General features: G+C 52.7%; 2 protein-coding genes and 1 long non-coding RNA gene across 5 annotated transcripts; 2 read left to right on the top strand and 1 right to left on the bottom strand.

The window, feature by feature from the left end:
- Window positions 1–70: 70 nt before the first annotated feature.
- Window positions 71–9,838, top strand: FBXO24 (F-box protein 24). Of its 3 annotated transcripts, none has more exons than XM_037506950.2 (10): window positions 71–338; window positions 2,862–2,960; window positions 3,049–3,232; window positions 4,187–4,425; window positions 4,663–4,897; window positions 5,471–5,629; window positions 5,902–6,023; window positions 6,281–6,412; window positions 8,714–8,884; window positions 9,222–9,838. In XM_037506950.2, the coding sequence occupies exons 1-10, from the start codon at window positions 300–302 to the stop codon at window positions 9,606–9,608; spliced, it is 1,767 nt and encodes a 588-aa protein (XP_037362847.1). In that variant the 5' UTR covers window positions 71–299; the 3' UTR covers window positions 9,609–9,838. The 3 variants fall into 3 exon arrangements, with proteins under 3 accessions (XP_037362847.1, XP_037362846.1, XP_037362845.1); XM_037506949.2 differs by lacking the exon at window positions 71–338 and adding an exon at window positions 1,057–2,585 and having other exon boundaries at window positions 5,971–6,023; XM_037506948.2 differs by lacking the exon at window positions 71–338 and adding an exon at window positions 1,351–2,585.
- LOC129145522 (uncharacterized) lies at window positions 4,702–12,591 on the bottom strand. Its single transcript, XR_008551218.1, has 3 exons — window positions 12,317–12,591; window positions 11,213–11,261; window positions 4,702–5,089 (listed from the first exon to the last, which is right to left on the bottom strand). It is a non-coding gene; the product is annotated as an uncharacterized LOC129145522 (long non-coding RNA).
- PCOLCE (procollagen C-endopeptidase enhancer) lies at window positions 9,902–16,304 on the top strand. Its single transcript, XM_037506954.2, has 9 exons — window positions 9,902–10,935; window positions 11,804–11,912; window positions 12,334–12,592; window positions 13,476–13,600; window positions 13,994–14,130; window positions 14,434–14,702; window positions 14,943–15,020; window positions 15,116–15,286; window positions 15,426–16,304. The coding sequence occupies exons 1-9, from the start codon at window positions 10,841–10,843 to the stop codon at window positions 15,590–15,592; spliced, it is 1,410 nt and encodes a 469-aa protein (XP_037362851.1). The 5' UTR covers window positions 9,902–10,840; the 3' UTR covers window positions 15,593–16,304.
- Window positions 16,305–16,708: the final 404 nt, after the last annotated feature.

Genomic DNA, 16,708 nt, shown 5'->3' with positions numbered 1-16,708 from the left:
CAGAAGGGAGCGTTCGCCAACGGCCGACGCTCCAGGCAGGCCCGCCCCGGCAGCCGCATCCAATCACAATGCTTAGGGCTGGAGATGGAGCCAATCAGGTCCAAGGAGGAGGCGGGGACGCCGGCGACCGTCTAGCAGGGATAGAGGCGCAGAGACGGCCAGCGGGGGCGCGGGGCCTAGTCCAACGAAGACCAATCGCAAGCCAGACAGGCGAGTGACTGTCGAGAAGGCCAATTAAAGCCTCCGGAGGGAACCTGGCCCAGCCTCTTCTCTGAGGAACGGCTCTACCTACCAATAGAATGGGCGAAAAGGCGGTCCCTTCGCTAAGGAGGAGGCGGGTGAGCTAGAACTTTGAGACTGAGGTAAAGAATGCGAGCGCCGCGCGCTGGGAGCCGTGCCGGGGCCGGAGTGGTGTGCGCGCGCTGGACGTGTGAGGGGGCGCACCTGCTGTGAGGGCCGGGGGAGCAAGGCGACGCCTGAGGCCAGTTTTCAGGGAATCAATCGATGCGACCGAAAAGATCGTGGGGCCGTCGCGGCCGCGGAGACAGACCCTGCGACGGCCTCCGCGTCCTGGCTTGGCGGGCGGCTGCCCAGAGGCGACAGGCCGAGCCCGGCTCCTGGAGGGAGGGTTGCGGGAGCCCGGCGGATCCTCGAGAGGTCCCGCCCCGCCTGCCAGCCCACCTCCCGGTGCCCTCCTCGTCTAGAAGGAGCTTCCGTTTTACAAACGAGAAAACCGAGGCGAGGGCAGAGGGCAAGTTACTGACGGCTTGACCCTGAAGCCAGGTTTCCCGCCTTGTCAGATTTTACACTGGATTTTTCCCCTGCGCGACCCCTCTCCACCTCCGCGGGGAACGGGGGTGGATGGAGAGGACCATGATACAAGAGGAGACTGGCAGAGGGTTTTTTTTTTTTGGTTTGCTGAGAGATGCTAATACTGAGAGATCCTCTTGGGATCTTTCCTAACATCCTTTTAGGTGGCGGAAGAAACCTGTCATCCACCTAATACGTTGTTGCCGAACCACGGGTGACGAAATGTTTTCTCTTAAGCCGTTTTCTCTTTTTTTTTTTTAAAAGATTTATTTATTTATTTATACAGATTGATTGATTGATTGATTGATTGATTAATTGATACAAGCACTGGGTACAGTCAGAAGCGCGGGAGGGTGAGAGAGAATTCACCAGAGCCAGAGCGGGGAGCAGAGCAGGCAGAAGGACTGAAGTACACTGCTGAGGGGAGCAGCGGGCGGCAGGAGAGGTCTGCGCGCCATGCGGGACCCTCCTCCGGTGTCCGGGGAGCAGCCGGGGATCGAACTGGTGCTGCAGAGGCTGCGGGAAGCTTCGCAACCCAACGCTCAACCGCTGCGCCACCGGGGAGGCCCTTAAGCCGTTTTCTCTTAAAATGTTTTCTCTTAATCAATATCTCAGTTGTTGATAGTCCTTAATATTTATTAAATTATTAAAATTCTATCCTGGGTGTCAAGCGGGCGCTATGCTAGTCTCTGTAAATAAGAGATTCTTTTTGGGTGCTTGACAGCCTGTTGGCTCACATGTAAATGAATGATTCCGTAAAACTGCCCCGCTGAGGTCTGGTGGTCCAGAACTGCATGCCTTTGAGTTCCTGGAAGAGCCTACTGCGCCTTGGATTTCTTGGTGTAGAGCTTCTGCCCCACCTGGACAGACACAACTCCAACTTGCTGTTTCTTCTCTTAAATGCCATCCCCTACCCCCATAAGGCCAAGTCAATAGCTTCGATTGGGAGAGATACCCTAAGCTGTGGGTAAATCTATCCCTTTCTTCCGCGTAATAGGTTGCTCTCACACACCAGTGACGTTACTGTCCCAGGAAAGCGGCCGCCTTTGGATGTATTTTTCATGAGACTGTAAATAGAGTTTGTACTGAATTGCCCCCCGCCCCACCATCTTTGATTTGGTGCATGCTTTCATGAGCTAGATGGTCATTAGCAGGGTCTCCTTTTCTTCCTCACCTGTCGAATTGAGGATGGATGGATGGATGGATGGATAAATATGGGAGCTTATACTCTCATGCTATGGATCCCTTGGAGGCCCTGGCCTGCTGTGATATGAAGAATTCTCCAATGTTTTTCTGCAGAGTTAGTGCTAAAAGGGCCCCAAGTGGAAAAGCCTACTACTCCCTGAAAGTAAAGTCTTCATCTACCATAGTTCACTTTTCTTTTTCCTGTAAAATGCACAGCCCATGAACCATTGGGTGGCTAAAGTTAAGCTAGAACCCAGGAGCTTTTCTAAAAGAGAAAATCCCAGGCAAGACTGGGGAAAATAGGTCACAGTGACTGGGCAATGAGGTCACAGAGAGGTCTGTCAGCCCCAGACTCCATAGGGGAGGGGCCTAGGAGACAGAGGGGCCCCAGAGGTCCCCCAAGCCCCTGGCAGGGGCATGGTGTGGGCAAGGGAGCGGGGACGGGGGCCAGGGAGCTGAGTACCGGGGGCCAAGAGGCCCGGAGAGATGAGGGCAAGAGCAGGGAGGGGGCAGCCAGGATGGTGCGGAGAAGCCGGAGACAGAAGCTGCAAAAATTCACCGGGCTGTGCAGACGGGAGGAGGGTCTCAGGGTGAGGGAGGTGGGGGGGGGACGAGGAAGGGAAGGACAGCAAGATGACTGCCAGAGAGTGGGAAATGGTTACTGGAGAAGTTGGGCTGAGAAAGGAGACGGAAGAGGGATAGAGAGACCTAGATCTAGACCTTGAGAGACAGATGGGAGGATTTGACAGCACTGAGCTGAAAGTCAGAGTTATGAGATAGTAGCTGTGAAAGATACTCTGAAAGAAGGGAGAAAAAGAGATGTGACCCTCATGGAACCCCTGTGCCCCCATCTTCTCCTTGGGTAGGTGAAGCGGAGCTGCCCTTCATGTGGCCCAGAGCCTGGGGGTGAAGAGAAGAAGGGGAGAGGGAACCCTATTTCTGTTCAGTTGTTCCCCCCAGAGCTGGTGAGTCCTGGGGTGGGGGGGTTAAGTGTTAAGAATAGAGGATTGAGGGCCACTGAGGGGCCCTCAACCCCGGCTTCTCCTTCCCCAGGTGGAGCATATCATCTCATTCCTCCCAGTCCGGGATGTAGTCGCTCTAGGCCAGACCTGCCACTACTTCCACGAAGTGTGCGATGCTGAGGGCGTGTGGAGACGTATCTGTCGCAGGCTCAGTCCCCGCTTACGAGAGCAGGGTTCTGGGGTCCGACCCTGGAAGAGAGCTGCCATTCTTAACTGTATACCTTCCTAAGAACCTTACTCCCTTTGTATCTGTCCTACCTTATTTGGGATCCCTCCTGCTCCATGGAGTTGCCAGATGACCTCAGCATTCCCAGCCACCATTCCAGGGCCCCTTTCTCTAGAAGAAACATGTTAGATTCAAACATAGACCATTGAGTACTCTAAGTCTCCAGAGCCATCCTCATCCCCATTACTAGCATCCCTGCCAAATCTCCCTCCAGATTCACATTTTTTTCAAATTTTACCCTACATACATCCTCTAGAGTTGTCATCTCCAAACCTAGAGTTTTCCCTCCTTTAAACCAAGGTTTCTCAACCTTGTTGCTATTGACATTCTTTGAAGTGGCGGGGGCAGGGGGGCTTGACTATCCTGTACATTATAGGGTGTTTAGCAGCATCCCTGGCCTCTACCCAAACTAGATGCCAATAGCACTCCCCTCACTCTTGACAACTAATGTCCCCTGAGGGAAAAAGTTAACAGGCTCTAAACACCTACCCCCTTTGTAGGAAGCCCTTATCTAATTACTTTATCTCACATATTGGATATCGAGGGAGAGCCAGATAATGGATCTAGACCTGATCCAGATAGCAGAGCCAGAGCTAGCCGTGAGGGAGGTTATTGGCCTTTCTCAGTCATTCCTTTTCCTTACCCCTTCTGCTTCTTTCGTATGTATTCTTATATTTCCCTTGATATCTCTAATGCAAGGTTGGACCAGTGAAGCAGTCACTTAGTAACATGTGTATGGCCCTGGGCGGAGGTGGGTGAGAGAACTAAAGTTCAGACATTGAGGATACTCTTCTAAGCTTTCCATATGTCCTTTGGAAGGGGTCCCAGGGGTGGGGAGGAGCTAAATACCATGGTATCAGAAATCTAGTTTGCTCAAGCTCTGATTCATTACCCTTGTGTGTCATCCTGACCCTTGAACCTTTTGTCTTCTTCCCTTCTCCAGACACAAAAGGCCTGTATTTCCAGGCATTTGGGGGCCGCCGCCGCTGCCTCAGCAAGAGTGTAGCCCCCCTGCTAGCCCATGGTTACCGCCGTTTCTTGCCTACCAAGGACCACGTCTTTATTCTCGACTACTCAGGGACCCTCTTCTTCCTCAAAAATGCCCTGGTCTCCTCCACGCTTGGCCAGATCCAGTGGAAGCGTGCCTGCCGCTATGTTGTGTTGTGTCGCGGAGCCAAAGATGTGAGTAGAAGAAACGGCAGCCTAGAGGACCTGTCCCTCCTCCAGAGACCCAGGGCTCATATCAATCCTGAGATATCCTCTTCAAGACAGCTGCCCTCCCATGCCAGGAACCAGAAAATGAGTCCTCATTTCCCACCCGGGACCCAAGTATCTCATCTCCCACCCCAGGATCCAGTTACCCCTACCTCATCCCACCCCAAGGCCCTAGATCCCAGACTCCTTCATCTTTTCCTACAGTTTGCCTCAGATCCAAGATGTGACACAGTTTACCGTAAATACCTCTATGTTTTGGCCACTCGGGAGCAGCCCGGAGTGGTCGGCACAACCGGCAGCCGGGCCTGTGACTGTGTAGAGGTCTATCTGCAGTCCAGTGGGCAGCGGGTCTTCAAGATGACCTTCCACCACTCCATGAGCTTCAAACAGATTGTGCTGGTTGGTCAGGAGACCCAGCGTGCTCTACTGCTCCTCACAGGTGTGGCCTAGAGCAGTGGTTTGAAAATTGTTTCCTGCAGATTCTGCAGGATCTGCTTCAGGGAAGCGGGGAAGGAGGCTTCTCACACAGGGTTCTTTGCACCACCTCATCTTGGTCTCAGATCAAATAGTTCTCCTCTTGACTGTCTCATAGCCTAGAATTCTGCATATTTCCTATCAATGAAGGGCCCTTCTGCAAAAAAAATAGTTTGGAAACCACTGTACTAAGTGAATGTCTGATATTTAAAATTCTAACCTTCCCACTTCCCTGCCAAGCATCTCACTTTATGACTCAATTTCCACACCCACCCCCTTAATGTCCCCTTTACTTGACCACACTCCCAAGCCTCCTTAATGCCAGGTAAAGCCCTGACTCCCTAGACATCATTCTTCCCAACACTCAAATTGGATTCTGCCAAATCTAACTCTGCTAGGTTTTCTCTCTATTCATCTCTTAGCTAAAGGCCTTTCTTGATTTATTTTTGGTGATGAGGCTGGAGTCTAGGAAACTTAGTCATTTTTCTCTTTTTGGAGGATCCCTCCTCCACATAACTGTCTCTCCCCCATCCCTCAGAGGAAGGCAAGATCTACTCTCTGGTAGTGAATGAGACCCAGCTGGACCAGCCACGCTCCTACACGGTTCAGCTGGCTCTGAGGAAGGTGTCCCGTTGCCTGCCTCACCTGCGCGTGGTCTGCATGGCTTCCAACCAGAGCAGTACTTTGTACATCACGGGTAAGAACCACCTCCCTTCTTTACCAGACCCCAGCCTTAGGCAGACCTTCCAAATATGAACAACCCCCTTCTCTGCATTCCAGCTCTATGGTGGACCCCTTAGGGTGTCCTAGTGAATGAAAAGTTGAGTTTAGGTTCCCAAACATCATAGCTGATGCATTTCTAGTGGGGGTAAGATGCCCCTGATCTTGCAGCTTTCATCCCAGGTGGGAACCTCATCCCTAGGAATTGGGTGCCCAAAGCTGCTGAGCTGAGGGCTCCCGACCCCCCAGACCAGGGGGGAGTGTATTTTGAGGTGCATACCCCAGGGGTGTATCGTGATCTCTTTGGGACCCTTCAAGCCTTTGACCCCCTGGACCAGCAGATGCCGCTTGCTCTCTCACTGCCTGCCAAGGTAGGTTCCTGGAGGGATGGGCAGACCAGAGGGGGGAGGGACTCTAGGGATTGAAAGGTACCCAAGATCTGAAATATGAGCAGCAATCAAATGATTGATCAGGAAGGGACAGGGGGCCCAGGGAGAGGGGTGAGGTAGAGGGCAAGGCCTAATGAGATCAGCTAGGGATGGCAGGTTAGTGGCTGGGAGATTCTGGAGCTCAGAATTTCTCTAGAGGGAACTAAATGCCCACATTCCCTTTTTGTCTTACCTCCTAGATCCTATTCTGTGCTCTTGGCTACAATCACCTTGGCCTGGTGGATGAATTTGGCCGAATCTTTATGCAGGGAAATAACAGATATGGGCAGCTGGGGACAGGGGACAAAATGGACCGAGGAGAACCCACACAGGTAAAATTGTGACCCAGAAATCTCATCCTGACCCCCTTCCTCCAAATGCCTAACCCCTGGATCTCTCTGCTTCAAATTCCCTAGATTCTACTTTAGAATCTACTTTCCTTTTCTTTACAGAAATTAAGCCAACCTATTGCATGCCTTGCCCATAGTTGGCACTATGAGCAGCACACTCTGTAAATGCAAATGCGATAGGAATTTAGTGAAAGGGGTAGGCAGAGACCTGGATGGGCTGGAGTAACTAGGAGAAATGGGATGTGAATAGAGCCTAATGGGTTAGCTAGGATTTGAGTGTGGATTGGAAAGAGTTCTGTACAATGGGGAAGGGGACAGAGTTTGCACAAAGTTGCACCTGAGACAGTGAAAATGTTGAGGGGTGTTTCAGAAATCTGTAAGGTATGAAGTGGTAGAGGTGGGTTTGAGCCTGGAGAGTTACAAATTTGGGAGAGTCGTTGCGGATTCTGGAGCAGGAGAAGACAGCCCCCACAGAGGACTGAGACTAGGGCTCCTGGCTATATTGCACAGGAAGCCTAGAGTGAAAAGCCCACTGGGAGGCTGTGTGAGATGACAGTGCTTGAGACAAGGGCCTGGGACTGGACAGTAGTGGTAAGAATGGAAAGCAACAGACAACATGAGATGTTTTGAAAGAAAATGAATAGATCCTGGAAACTGATTAGATGTGGAGAGAGAGGTGTAGGACAAAGGTGACTGATCCCTTGATTACATCCCAGAAAAAAAAGATGGTATCACCAACAAACATGTGACTTAAAATAGGATGCTGGTTTGAGGAAAGAGGAAGAGTATGAATCTGACTTTTTTTAAGTGATAGTAAGTCACTAAAGTAGAAATATCTAGCTGTTCCAGAGTTGGAACATTTGAAATGACAAAAGTAGAGCTGGAGGAGCAAACCTGGGCAGTGGCTGCTATTGGAGACGGAGGGAATGAAAATGAGTTATTTCTTTAATAGGTAGCACACCCTTAAATACTATATCCAGAAGCCACGGTCACAAAGTTTCAAATAGGGGCCTCCCTGTTGGCCAAGGGAATAAGTCTCAGCACTGCCCAAGTTCGATCCCCACCAGGGAGCTAACCCATGTATGGCGCAGCAGACCTCTCCTGTCTCGCCCACTACGTCTCTCAGCAGTGTCTTTCAGTAGATCTACCTGTTCTGCTCCCCACTCTGTTGCTGGTGAAACCTCTCACCACCACCCGCCGTACCCCTGGCCTAGACCCCAGTTCTTCTATGCTAAAAATAAATCTTTTTAAAAAAGTTTCAAATAGGGAGTGATAAATGTGACCGTGATAATGTATGAATATGATTATTGACGTGGAAAGATTGTCCAACTATATTTTCAGGTGAAAAAAAGCCATTTATGAAGTGGTTTACATAGTATATAATACCACTTATGTCTAAAAATATACAATTTACATGTATATATTTTTATAGGCATCAGTGAAGAATATCCAACAAGATGCCGATAGTGGGTGGTGGGATTTCCAGTGATTTTTAAATTAATTTTGCTTGCCAATATTTTATGATTTTTCTACAATGACCATAAATTAATTTTCTATGTTTTCAAATTAAAGTGTGCACAGTCTCAGGAGAAAACATGCAGGGGAGGCCCCAGGATTTGGCAACTAGGAAGTCAAGTGCCTTTGGAGAGAACATGTCACTAACATAGTAGGGAAAGAAGCCAGGTCACAAGAAGGTTCGGAAAAGACTAGCTGTGATGAGAACAAGACTGCTGCTGTCTAAAAGATAGAGGTAGGAAGCAGCAGGAATTAGGTGGAATTGTTTTTTCATACTAGGGCCATTTGGGAAGATAATATTATGACAAATAGAAAATGCTGGAGAAGGAAAGGAGGGCAGGAATGAGTGAAAGGAGTCCTTCTTGGGGACTAATCACGAATTGCATAGGGACAGAGGAAGTCTTTAACCCTTGAGAAGAGAAAGAATATTCCTTGTGCTGAGGCTGGAACTGGCAGGATGAGAGGCTGGACTAGCACAAGTTTGTGGGTTGAGAAAAAGGGAATAGACAGCAGGCCCTGATCTCAGGGAACAAAGATTAGGAACCAACAAGTGCTACAAGTGTTAGACTCCATGTGGTCAGACTTTGGGGGACTGAATTCAGCATTCAGGGCAGATCCGCGGAAGGAGGTGGAGGGTAAGCTGAGCCCCATTTCTTCCCTTTCCTGGTTTCCCTAGATTCTGGCCTGAACCAGACCATCACCCTTCTCCAGCCTGGGCCCCCAGTCCCTCAGTGTTGCCCTTTAGGAACCTTGGCCCTGTGTCCTCAGGTACATTATCTGCAACGCCCCATTGCCCTATGGTGTGGCCTCAACCACTCCCTGGTGCTGAGCCAGGGCTCGGACTTCAGCAAGGAGCTGCTGGGCTGCGGTTGTGGGGCCGGAGGACGCCTCCCTGGCTGGCCTAAGGGGAGTGCTTCTTTTGTCAAGCTCCATGTCAAGGTCAGAGCAGGGGCAGGCAAGTGGGCAGGCACGTAGGACAGGAGCATAGAGCCAGGTTGCCCAGAGGACTCAGGCTGGGGTTCCTTCAGGGACCCAGGGGTCCCATTTCACCAGCTCCACCTCACCTCCATTTCTTGCATGCACCATTGCTCCTGACTTTTCCCATTAGCAGACCCTTGAGGTCCTGTCTGACCTCATACAACCTGGGGCCCAGCCAACTAGAGCTCACTTGCTGGCTCAGAGCTAGTCTGAAAGGAAAGAACACACAGTTGGGGCTCCCTGGGACCCCCCCCCCCCAGGAAAAGCCCCACTCAGCCAGCTCCTTCTCTCCTCCAAGGTCCCTTTGTGTGCCTGCTCCCTCTGCTCCACCAGAGAGTGCCTCTACATGCTGTCCAGCCACGACATCGAGCACCATCCCGCCTATCGGGACCTACCAGCCAGCAGGGTGGTGGGGACTCCCGAGCCCAGCCCAGGGGCTGGAGCACCCCAGGACCCTGGGGGGGCAGCCTGGGCCTGTGAGGAATACCTCAGCCAGATCCACAGTTGCCCCACATTGCAGGACCGCATGGAAAAGATGAAGGAGATCGTGGGCTGGATGCCCCTGATGGCTGCACAGAAGGATTTCTTCTGGGAGGCCCTGGACATGCTACAGAGGGCTGCTGGAGGAGTTGGCCCAGGCCCCCCAACTCCTGAGAGCAGACCCCCTCCCTTAGCCTCACCCTAGAGGGAGAGTCTGGCGATAGCCAGGGGCTAAGGAGAAATGAAGTGGCAGCCATGAACACTGTGTAGGGGGGGAGGGGGGAGGGGCTCAGGGGGGTAGGAACTGCTAGACATGCCAGGGTAGGGCAGGGAACTGTTTTGTAAAATGTCAGGGGGCTGCCCAGGAGGGACCCCCAACCTGACTATCATGGACAAGAGATTTGATGGACAAATAGAATAAAAGGCTGAAATGAGGCCCAGCTTGGAACCCGGGGGCCTGGGGGGAAAGTGGGGCCGAGGATGGGGGACTGCTGCCTGACTCCATGGTGAGGGAGTCCAAGAGTACAGACAGGCGTGGCTAGCAGCTTCTGCCCCAGTTTTAAGTGACTGCCCTTCCTCTCCCAAGACCTGATCCATTCTTTGTGACTTGGAAGCCTAGTTCCACCTTCTGGAACAACAACTCTCAACATATGCCATTTGATTCCCCCACTTGGATCCTCTGTCTACAGACTTATTCCAGTCCTGAGGAAGTCATTTCCTCTTGACTCCAGAAAGCTTCCTACCCCTCTCCCTTCATCCCTGTGAAGTCAGCGCCTTTCCTCTCCTCTTCCAGTTTACCTTCCAGATTTGGTCTCATGTTGTCCTTTTCCCTTTTTTTCAACAAGGGGGGCATCCCTTCATCCACATACCCTACTCCTGTACCTACTCCTCCCTACCCTACTCCTGTACCTCCAGATTTGGGGGAGAGAAAATGGGTGAGCAGAATTGTCTGGCCTGAAGATGGAGACTGAAAATAAACTGGAAAAGGGTGGCCAGGAATGGGGGAGGGGTGAATGATTAGAGGTTGAGAGTCCAGGGAAGGACATCCTCTGGGTGCTGAGGAATGGGGAGGATTATGTCTGAGCTGGAGAGCATTCACTGGAGGACCAGACTGTTGACAGGATGCTCAGGCCCGGACAGAGTGGGCTCTCATATGACATTGCTTGATGCCCCATGCCCCCTTCCCTTCATGCTCCACCTCCTACTTAGGTCAATGTGAGCCCTGGACCTAGAGAGGCCCTTGGAGTCGCCACTGTCCCATTCTACTCTCCCTGGCCCGCCTTCCCTGCCCGCCCCACTGGCCAGTCCCCACGCCCACACACCCTAGGCTGTCTCATCTGGCACTGATTATCCCTGCCGCTGCTGCTGCTGCTGCTGCTGCCGCTAAACTCAGCTGCTGCCTCTGTCTCGAAGACCCCAGCACCTCTCCCCCCGGCCATGCTGCCTGCTGCCACAACCTCCCTCTCGGGGCTCCTCCTCACTGCCTGGGCCCTGCTGCCTTTCACCCAGGGTCAGACCCCCAACTATACCAGGTAGGTCTCTTGGCATCCTCCAGATTGCTTGAGTAAGCTTCCAAAGCCCCAGTTCCTGGGGGTCATACCTGTGAACCCTGTGGGTCCCTCTGCTAACACACCACCCTCCCAGATCTCCCACAGCCCCACACCCTTTCTGACCCCCAAGTCCTCCCTTCCTGCTACAAGACCACTGAATCTGCAGGTCACCACCGCTCCCTATTCTTCTACCGTCTGTCCTCTAAGCCTCCCATCCACCCAGATCCCTGATCCCCCATGGTCCTGGGAGCACCAATACCTTGAACTTGCCTGGTAACTGGACCTGGGTTCCAGGAGGGAATTAGAGACTGTGAAAGAGAGAGGGGACAGCAAGTGAGCGAACTGGGAGTCAGATACTCAAGTAGTTAGCTGGAACAGGAGCAGGGCAAAGGTTGAGAGATCAGGAGGAGCCGGTTTCCAGGTTCAATTTAAGGGCCATAGCTGCTGCTGCTCTCTCATCTCTCCGCCCCCTCCCCCCCACCGCCTCGTGGCTGTGTCCACATCTGGTAGTAGTTAGGCGCCTGCAGTCTCAGACTGCCAAGCAAGGCGGGGCTAGGGGATAGAGTGAAGAAGGGGGGCCCCCCTGAGGAGGATTCCGGGAATTCCTATTGGGGTGGGGGTGGGGACTTGGGCATGGAGGGACAACCAAGTTACTAGCCCCACTTTTTCCTCATTCTCTGCTGAAGTATTCCCCACCCCGTCCCACTGTGGCTGGCTGAGGCAACCCAAGGTCCCTAAGACCTTTTTCCTTTATCCCCCTGGCTTCCCTCCCTGACCACCTATCCTCATTGCTCTGTCCCAATCTTTCCATTACTCCCCAATTCATGACCAACCTCCTTCTGTTCCACAGACCTGTGTTCCTGTGTGGAGGGGATGTGACTGGAGAGTCAGGTTATGTGGCGAGTGAGGGTTTCCCCAACCTTTACCCCCCCAATAAGGAGTGCATCTGGACAATAACGGTGAGATGGCCTCTTTGTCAGAGCCTGAGATCTGGGTCCAGGCAGCCAAAGGCCTGAGTGCTAAGGGATCCCCTCTCCAGGCAACACTTTCTGAAGAGGGTCTTGGGGAGGATGGGATGTCCAAGTCCCTCCCTCTGCTCACAGATGACATGCTCACAATAACTTGCCTGGTGTCCTCATCCCTTAACTCTTAAAATTCAAATCCTGATTCTCCAACTTCAACTTCATTCCTGCCCCCTTTAATCTCTGCATAGCCTCAGGTTTTATCCCCTGCTCAACTCACAAGCCAGCTGCAGAGCCCAGGGCCCCTGCTCTGCACCCTGACCAGGGTCTTTCCTATTCAGGCTCAGTTTCCGTAGATGTTTGGGTTAAGGGAGGTGCCCTCTGCCTGGGTTGTATGTGACCTGTATGTGGCCATCAGGTTCCCGAAGCCCAGACTGTGTCCCTCTCCTTCCGAGTCTTTGACCTGGAACTGCACCCAGCCTGCCGTTATGATGCTCTGGAGATCTTCGCTGGGTCTGGAACCTCGGGTCAGCGGCTCGGACGCTTCTGCGGGACCTTCCGGCCGGCACCCGTAGTCGCCCCCGGCAACCAAGTGACCCTGAGGATGACGGCGGACGAGGGCACTGGAGGACGAGGCTTCCTGCTCTGGTACAGCGGGAGGGCCACCTCAGGCACTGGTGAGACCTCCCTCACCTTCTCCTCCCCACCCCTTCCTGGCCCCGCCCCCGGCGCAGACCCCGCCCCCAGCCTTAACCTCCACCTCCTGGCGCACCCCAGCCCAAGAGCCTAGGCCCCGTTACCTACATCCCTGACCCTTAGTCCTCACTAACTGCCCCTTCAGTCCCTCCTCCCCGTCTTTTCTCCCTCTCCCGCTCCCACCCACCCCCTCTTCCAGGCCCCCCCCCAGGCGCGAGGCGGAAATGGGTCACCGACCCGCGGGTGGAATGGGCGGCCTGGGGTTACTGGGACGGTGAGTAACTGCCCGCCCCTATCCGCAATCGGGTTCCTTCAGACGGCGGCTAGGGGTCACCCCTGGGCTGGGGGACTAGGTTCCCCCAACCCAGAGCCCCCTACACCCAGTCCTGGGCTCCCGATTGCGGTCCCATCACCCCCTCCCGGGGGCTGAAGTCTCCCATAAAATGTTGAAGGCAGGGACCTCCCCAAAGGGACTTTAAGGGGCTCTGCCCCAATTTAAAGACATCCTCACAGCGTGGGGACTCTGCAGCCTGCCAGGGAGACTTTTTGCCTGGCGGGGGAGATGGGATCTGCCAGCGGAGAAGCTGAGTGGCCATTGGGTTTGGGGGGAGGGAAAGGAAGGGGGCGTAACCAACCAATTCCTCCCTCTTCCACCACCCGCCTGGGCGCTCCGGCCCAAGACTCCCATTCTCCAAGCCCCACACCTGCTAACCCCCCCCATTTTCCTTCCCACCCCCTCTTCTCATCCCCTCTGCCTGAGACCCAAACAACCGAACTTCCTGCAGGGGCTCCCAGCCTAGAGCTCTCCTCGGACTGATCCAGGGTCTCCACCGCCCCCCACCCCCACCTCTCTCCCCTCCCCAGAGCACCAGTTTTGCGGGGGGCGGCTGGAGAAGGCCCAGGGGACCTTGACCACGCCCAACTGGCCCGAGTCCGATTACCCTCCCGGTATCAGCTGTTCCTGGCACATCATCGCACCCCAAGACCAGGTACCCACCCCTTGCCCTGCTGCCCCTGGCAGCCAGCAAAGATTTATTCAAAGTCCAGACCACTGAGTTTGCGCTGGTGGGGAATGAAAGCAGACCCAGACCTGATCGCAGGCAAACTAAAAATGTAAAATTGTAACTGTGACAAGACTTAGGAGAGTGAGGCACAGGGTGTGGATATGAACTGTGTTGGGAGGTCTTTGGGGGTTCTGGATCTGCTCCTTGAGAATGAGCCAGAGCTTGCTTGACCTTGCCTCCTGTGGCTATGGACATCACTGCCGGGTTTGTATGGGTGTGAGCCTCTGAGTTGTGGTGTGAATCTATCAAGAGGGGGCTTAAGGGACGAGGTGGAGAGGAGATATGGAACTCCCATGCCTTTTTCTGCCCTGCTACCAGGTGATCTCTCTGACCTTTGGGAAGTTTGACATTGAACCAGATACCTACTGCCGCTATGACTCTGTCAGCGTGTTCAATGGAGCAGTTAATGATGATGCCAAGAGACTAGGGAAGTTCTGCGGTGACACAGCCCCGGGGTAAGGAACTGGATGGGCTGATTAGGTCTCACACCACTTTCTCTGGTGTGGGAGTTGGGGCAGTGAGGGACCCAGCTGCCATTGGGAGGGGAGGGTCTTAGCTGAAGAGGTGGGACCAGAACTTGGAAGCCCCAAACCTGCGGGCGAGCAAGTGAGAACCAGCCAGAAGATGAGAGTTGGTGCCAGGCCTGGGGTGTGTGGACAAGAGGGAAGTTAGTGCAGCTTAGTGGAGCTCATAGGCCTGGGTAGAGGCAGAGTACTCTGCCCATTCTGATATCTGTCCCACTGCCTCGCCATTCGCAGGCCCATCTCTTCTGAAGGGAACGAGCTCCTTGTCCAGTTTGTCTCGGATCTTAGTGTCACCGCTGATGGCTTCTCAGCCTCCTACAGGACCCTGCCTCGAGGAGCAGCTGAAGAAGGGCCAGTGCAGAGCCCAGGGGAAGATTCCCTGCCAGTTCCCCCAGTTCTCCACCAGGGCCCCAAGACTGGAGGAGGGCCCAAAGTCAAGCCCAAACTCCCACTCGCAGAGAAACCTAAAGTTCTGCCGGAGGCCTCTGCAACTCCAGGCCCCAGTGAGTCTGGGAAAGGGACAAAGACTAAAGGGGGTTGTTTTCAAAGAGTTCTTTCCTGATTAATCCATTCATTCATACAATATTCCTTGGGGCGGCCTCTGTAGTGATGATGTTATTGGGTGTTGGGACCCAAAGCTGGATAAAAGTCTGAGCAAACTCACGAGGCAGTTATAGGGAAAGTGGTCCTTTCTACCTGCAGGGTAGGGTTACCCTACACAAACTGCGTACCCTCTCTCCTAGATGTACCCAGTGTTACCTGCCCAAAGCAGTGTCGGCGGTCAGGCACCTTGCAGAGCAACTTCTGTAGCAACAACCTGGGTAAGAAAGCACTCCCCAAAGTCCCCACCCCCTTTTTGGTCCCAGCCCTGCCCTCATCTCCTGTCTCTTTACTTCTCACCCCTACTCTCCCACAGTGGTAACGGCAACAGTGAAGTCCATGGTTCGGGGCCCAGGGGATGGCCTCACTGTCACTGTCAGTCTCATTGGTGTCTACAAAACTGGTGGCTTGGACTTGCCCTCTCCACCGACTGACACCTCCCTGAAGTTTTATGTGCCGTGCAAGCAGTGCCCCCCCATGAAGAAAGGTAAAGGAGATGTGGGAAAATGGGAAAGGGCTCCTTAACCTCATGAAATGACCGAGAGGTAGAATCTGAGGGACTCTACTAAGGAGTTTCAGCTGCCAAATTCCAGTAACAGAAGATATCCTTCCCTCCCCTCCTCCAGGAGCCAGTTATCTGCTGATGGGCCAGGTGGAAGAGAACGGAGGTCCTGTCCTTCCTCCACAGAGCTTTGTGGTTCTCTACCGTCCCAACCAGAACCAGATCCTCACCAACCTGAGCAAGAGGAAGTGCCCTCCCCAGCCTGCTCGGGCCACTGCGTCCAGGGCTTGAGACCCAGGCCAGCTCCAGCCCTTGGGAACCCCTTTCCTATCCAAATAAAATGTCCTTGTTTAAGGAAGGGGTCACATTGCCACCTCTATGGCTTTGGGACCCATCTTGGGAATTTTATTCATTCATTAAAGTTAATAGACACTTACTATGCAGAATTATTTTTTAAAAATATAAATCAAATCTTGTCATCTCTTTGCCCAAAACTCTCCCATATTCTCAACACACATATGCCAGCGCATACACATACACACTATGGAGAGGTGATGGATACATTAAATAGCTTAATTGTGATCAATATGAATTGTGGTGATCAATTTGAAATATGTATACATATTTCAAAACATCAAATTGCATGCCTTAGACATAATTTTTATTGCAAAGGTATCTCAATAAAGCTGTTTTTAAAATATAAAACTCCCGGACCTCCCCTGGTGGCGCAGCGGTTGAGTGCTGGGCTGCGAAGCTGCCCGCAGCCTCTGCAGCGCTGGTTTGATCCTCAGCTGCCAGCAAGGGTCCCATATGGCGTGACAGACCTCTCCTTCCATGCCGCTACTCCCCTCAGCAGTGTATTTCATGAGTCTGTTCTGTTCCCCGCTCTGGCTCTGGTGAATTCTCTCGCCCTCCCACGCTGCTGACTGTACCCAGTGCTTGTATAAATAAATCTTTAAAAAATAAAAATAAAAAATAAAACTCCCATAGTTTCCGATAATGCTCAATAAAATTGAAAGTCCTGCGGATTCTGAGGCCCTGGAAGATCGGCATCTCTCTACCTCATCTGTTCCAGTCACAGTGGTTCCTTGGCCACTTCTGGTACACTTCTGTTGTGTTCCCTCTATCTGGATTTCTTTAAAGATCTCATGACTGGCTTCCTAACTTCAGTCTGATCTCAACTCACCGTTCACCCTCATCATTTTGTTCATTCCAAATAGTAGACACCGTTTAAATTTCCAAAAGACAACAGAAGACAAAGCTCCAGCTCTTGTGGAGAGGAGTAACTACTGGAGCCAGAAATAAACAACAAAAGGTGATGTCAAACAGCGCTAGGAATGCTATGAAGAAAACGATAGAGGGACTCTACATTTTTTGACAGAGTGCTCAAGAAAGGCTTTTAGAGAA

This window comes from Talpa occidentalis, unplaced genomic scaffold (genome assembly GCF_014898055.3).
Source record: "Talpa occidentalis isolate TD23 unplaced genomic scaffold, MPIMG_talOcc4v2.1 talOcc4.12, whole genome shotgun sequence".
In the NCBI taxonomy this organism is placed as follows: domain Eukaryota; kingdom Metazoa; phylum Chordata; class Mammalia; order Eulipotyphla; family Talpidae; genus Talpa; species Talpa occidentalis.
Note: the sequence above shows the minus strand (reverse complement) of the source record. Positions and strands in the feature narration are given on the sequence as shown.

Bases quoted from the DNA above. Each gene is read 5' to 3' on its own strand.
- FBXO24 (XM_037506948.2), top strand. From the start codon at position 2,316: ATGAGGTCACAGAGAGGTCTGTCAGCCCCAGACTCCATAGGGGAGGGG. The intron at 4,898-5,470 runs GTGTGGCCTAGA...CCCATCCCTCAG, and splicing joins TGCTCTACTGCTCCTCACAG to AGGAAGGCAAGATCTACTCT. The intron at 8,885-9,221 runs GTCAGAGCAGGG...CTCTCCTCCAAG, and splicing joins TTGTCAAGCTCCATGTCAAG to GTCCCTTTGTGTGCCTGCTC.
- PCOLCE (XM_037506954.2), top strand. From the start codon at position 10,841: ATGCTGCCTGCTGCCACAACCTCCCTCTCGGGGCTCCTCCTCACTGCC. The intron at 11,913-12,333 runs GTGAGATGGCCT...TGTGGCCATCAG, and splicing joins AGTGCATCTGGACAATAACG to GTTCCCGAAGCCCAGACTGT. The intron at 14,131-14,433 runs GTAAGGAACTGG...CGCCATTCGCAG, and splicing joins TGCGGTGACACAGCCCCGGG to GCCCATCTCTTCTGAAGGGA.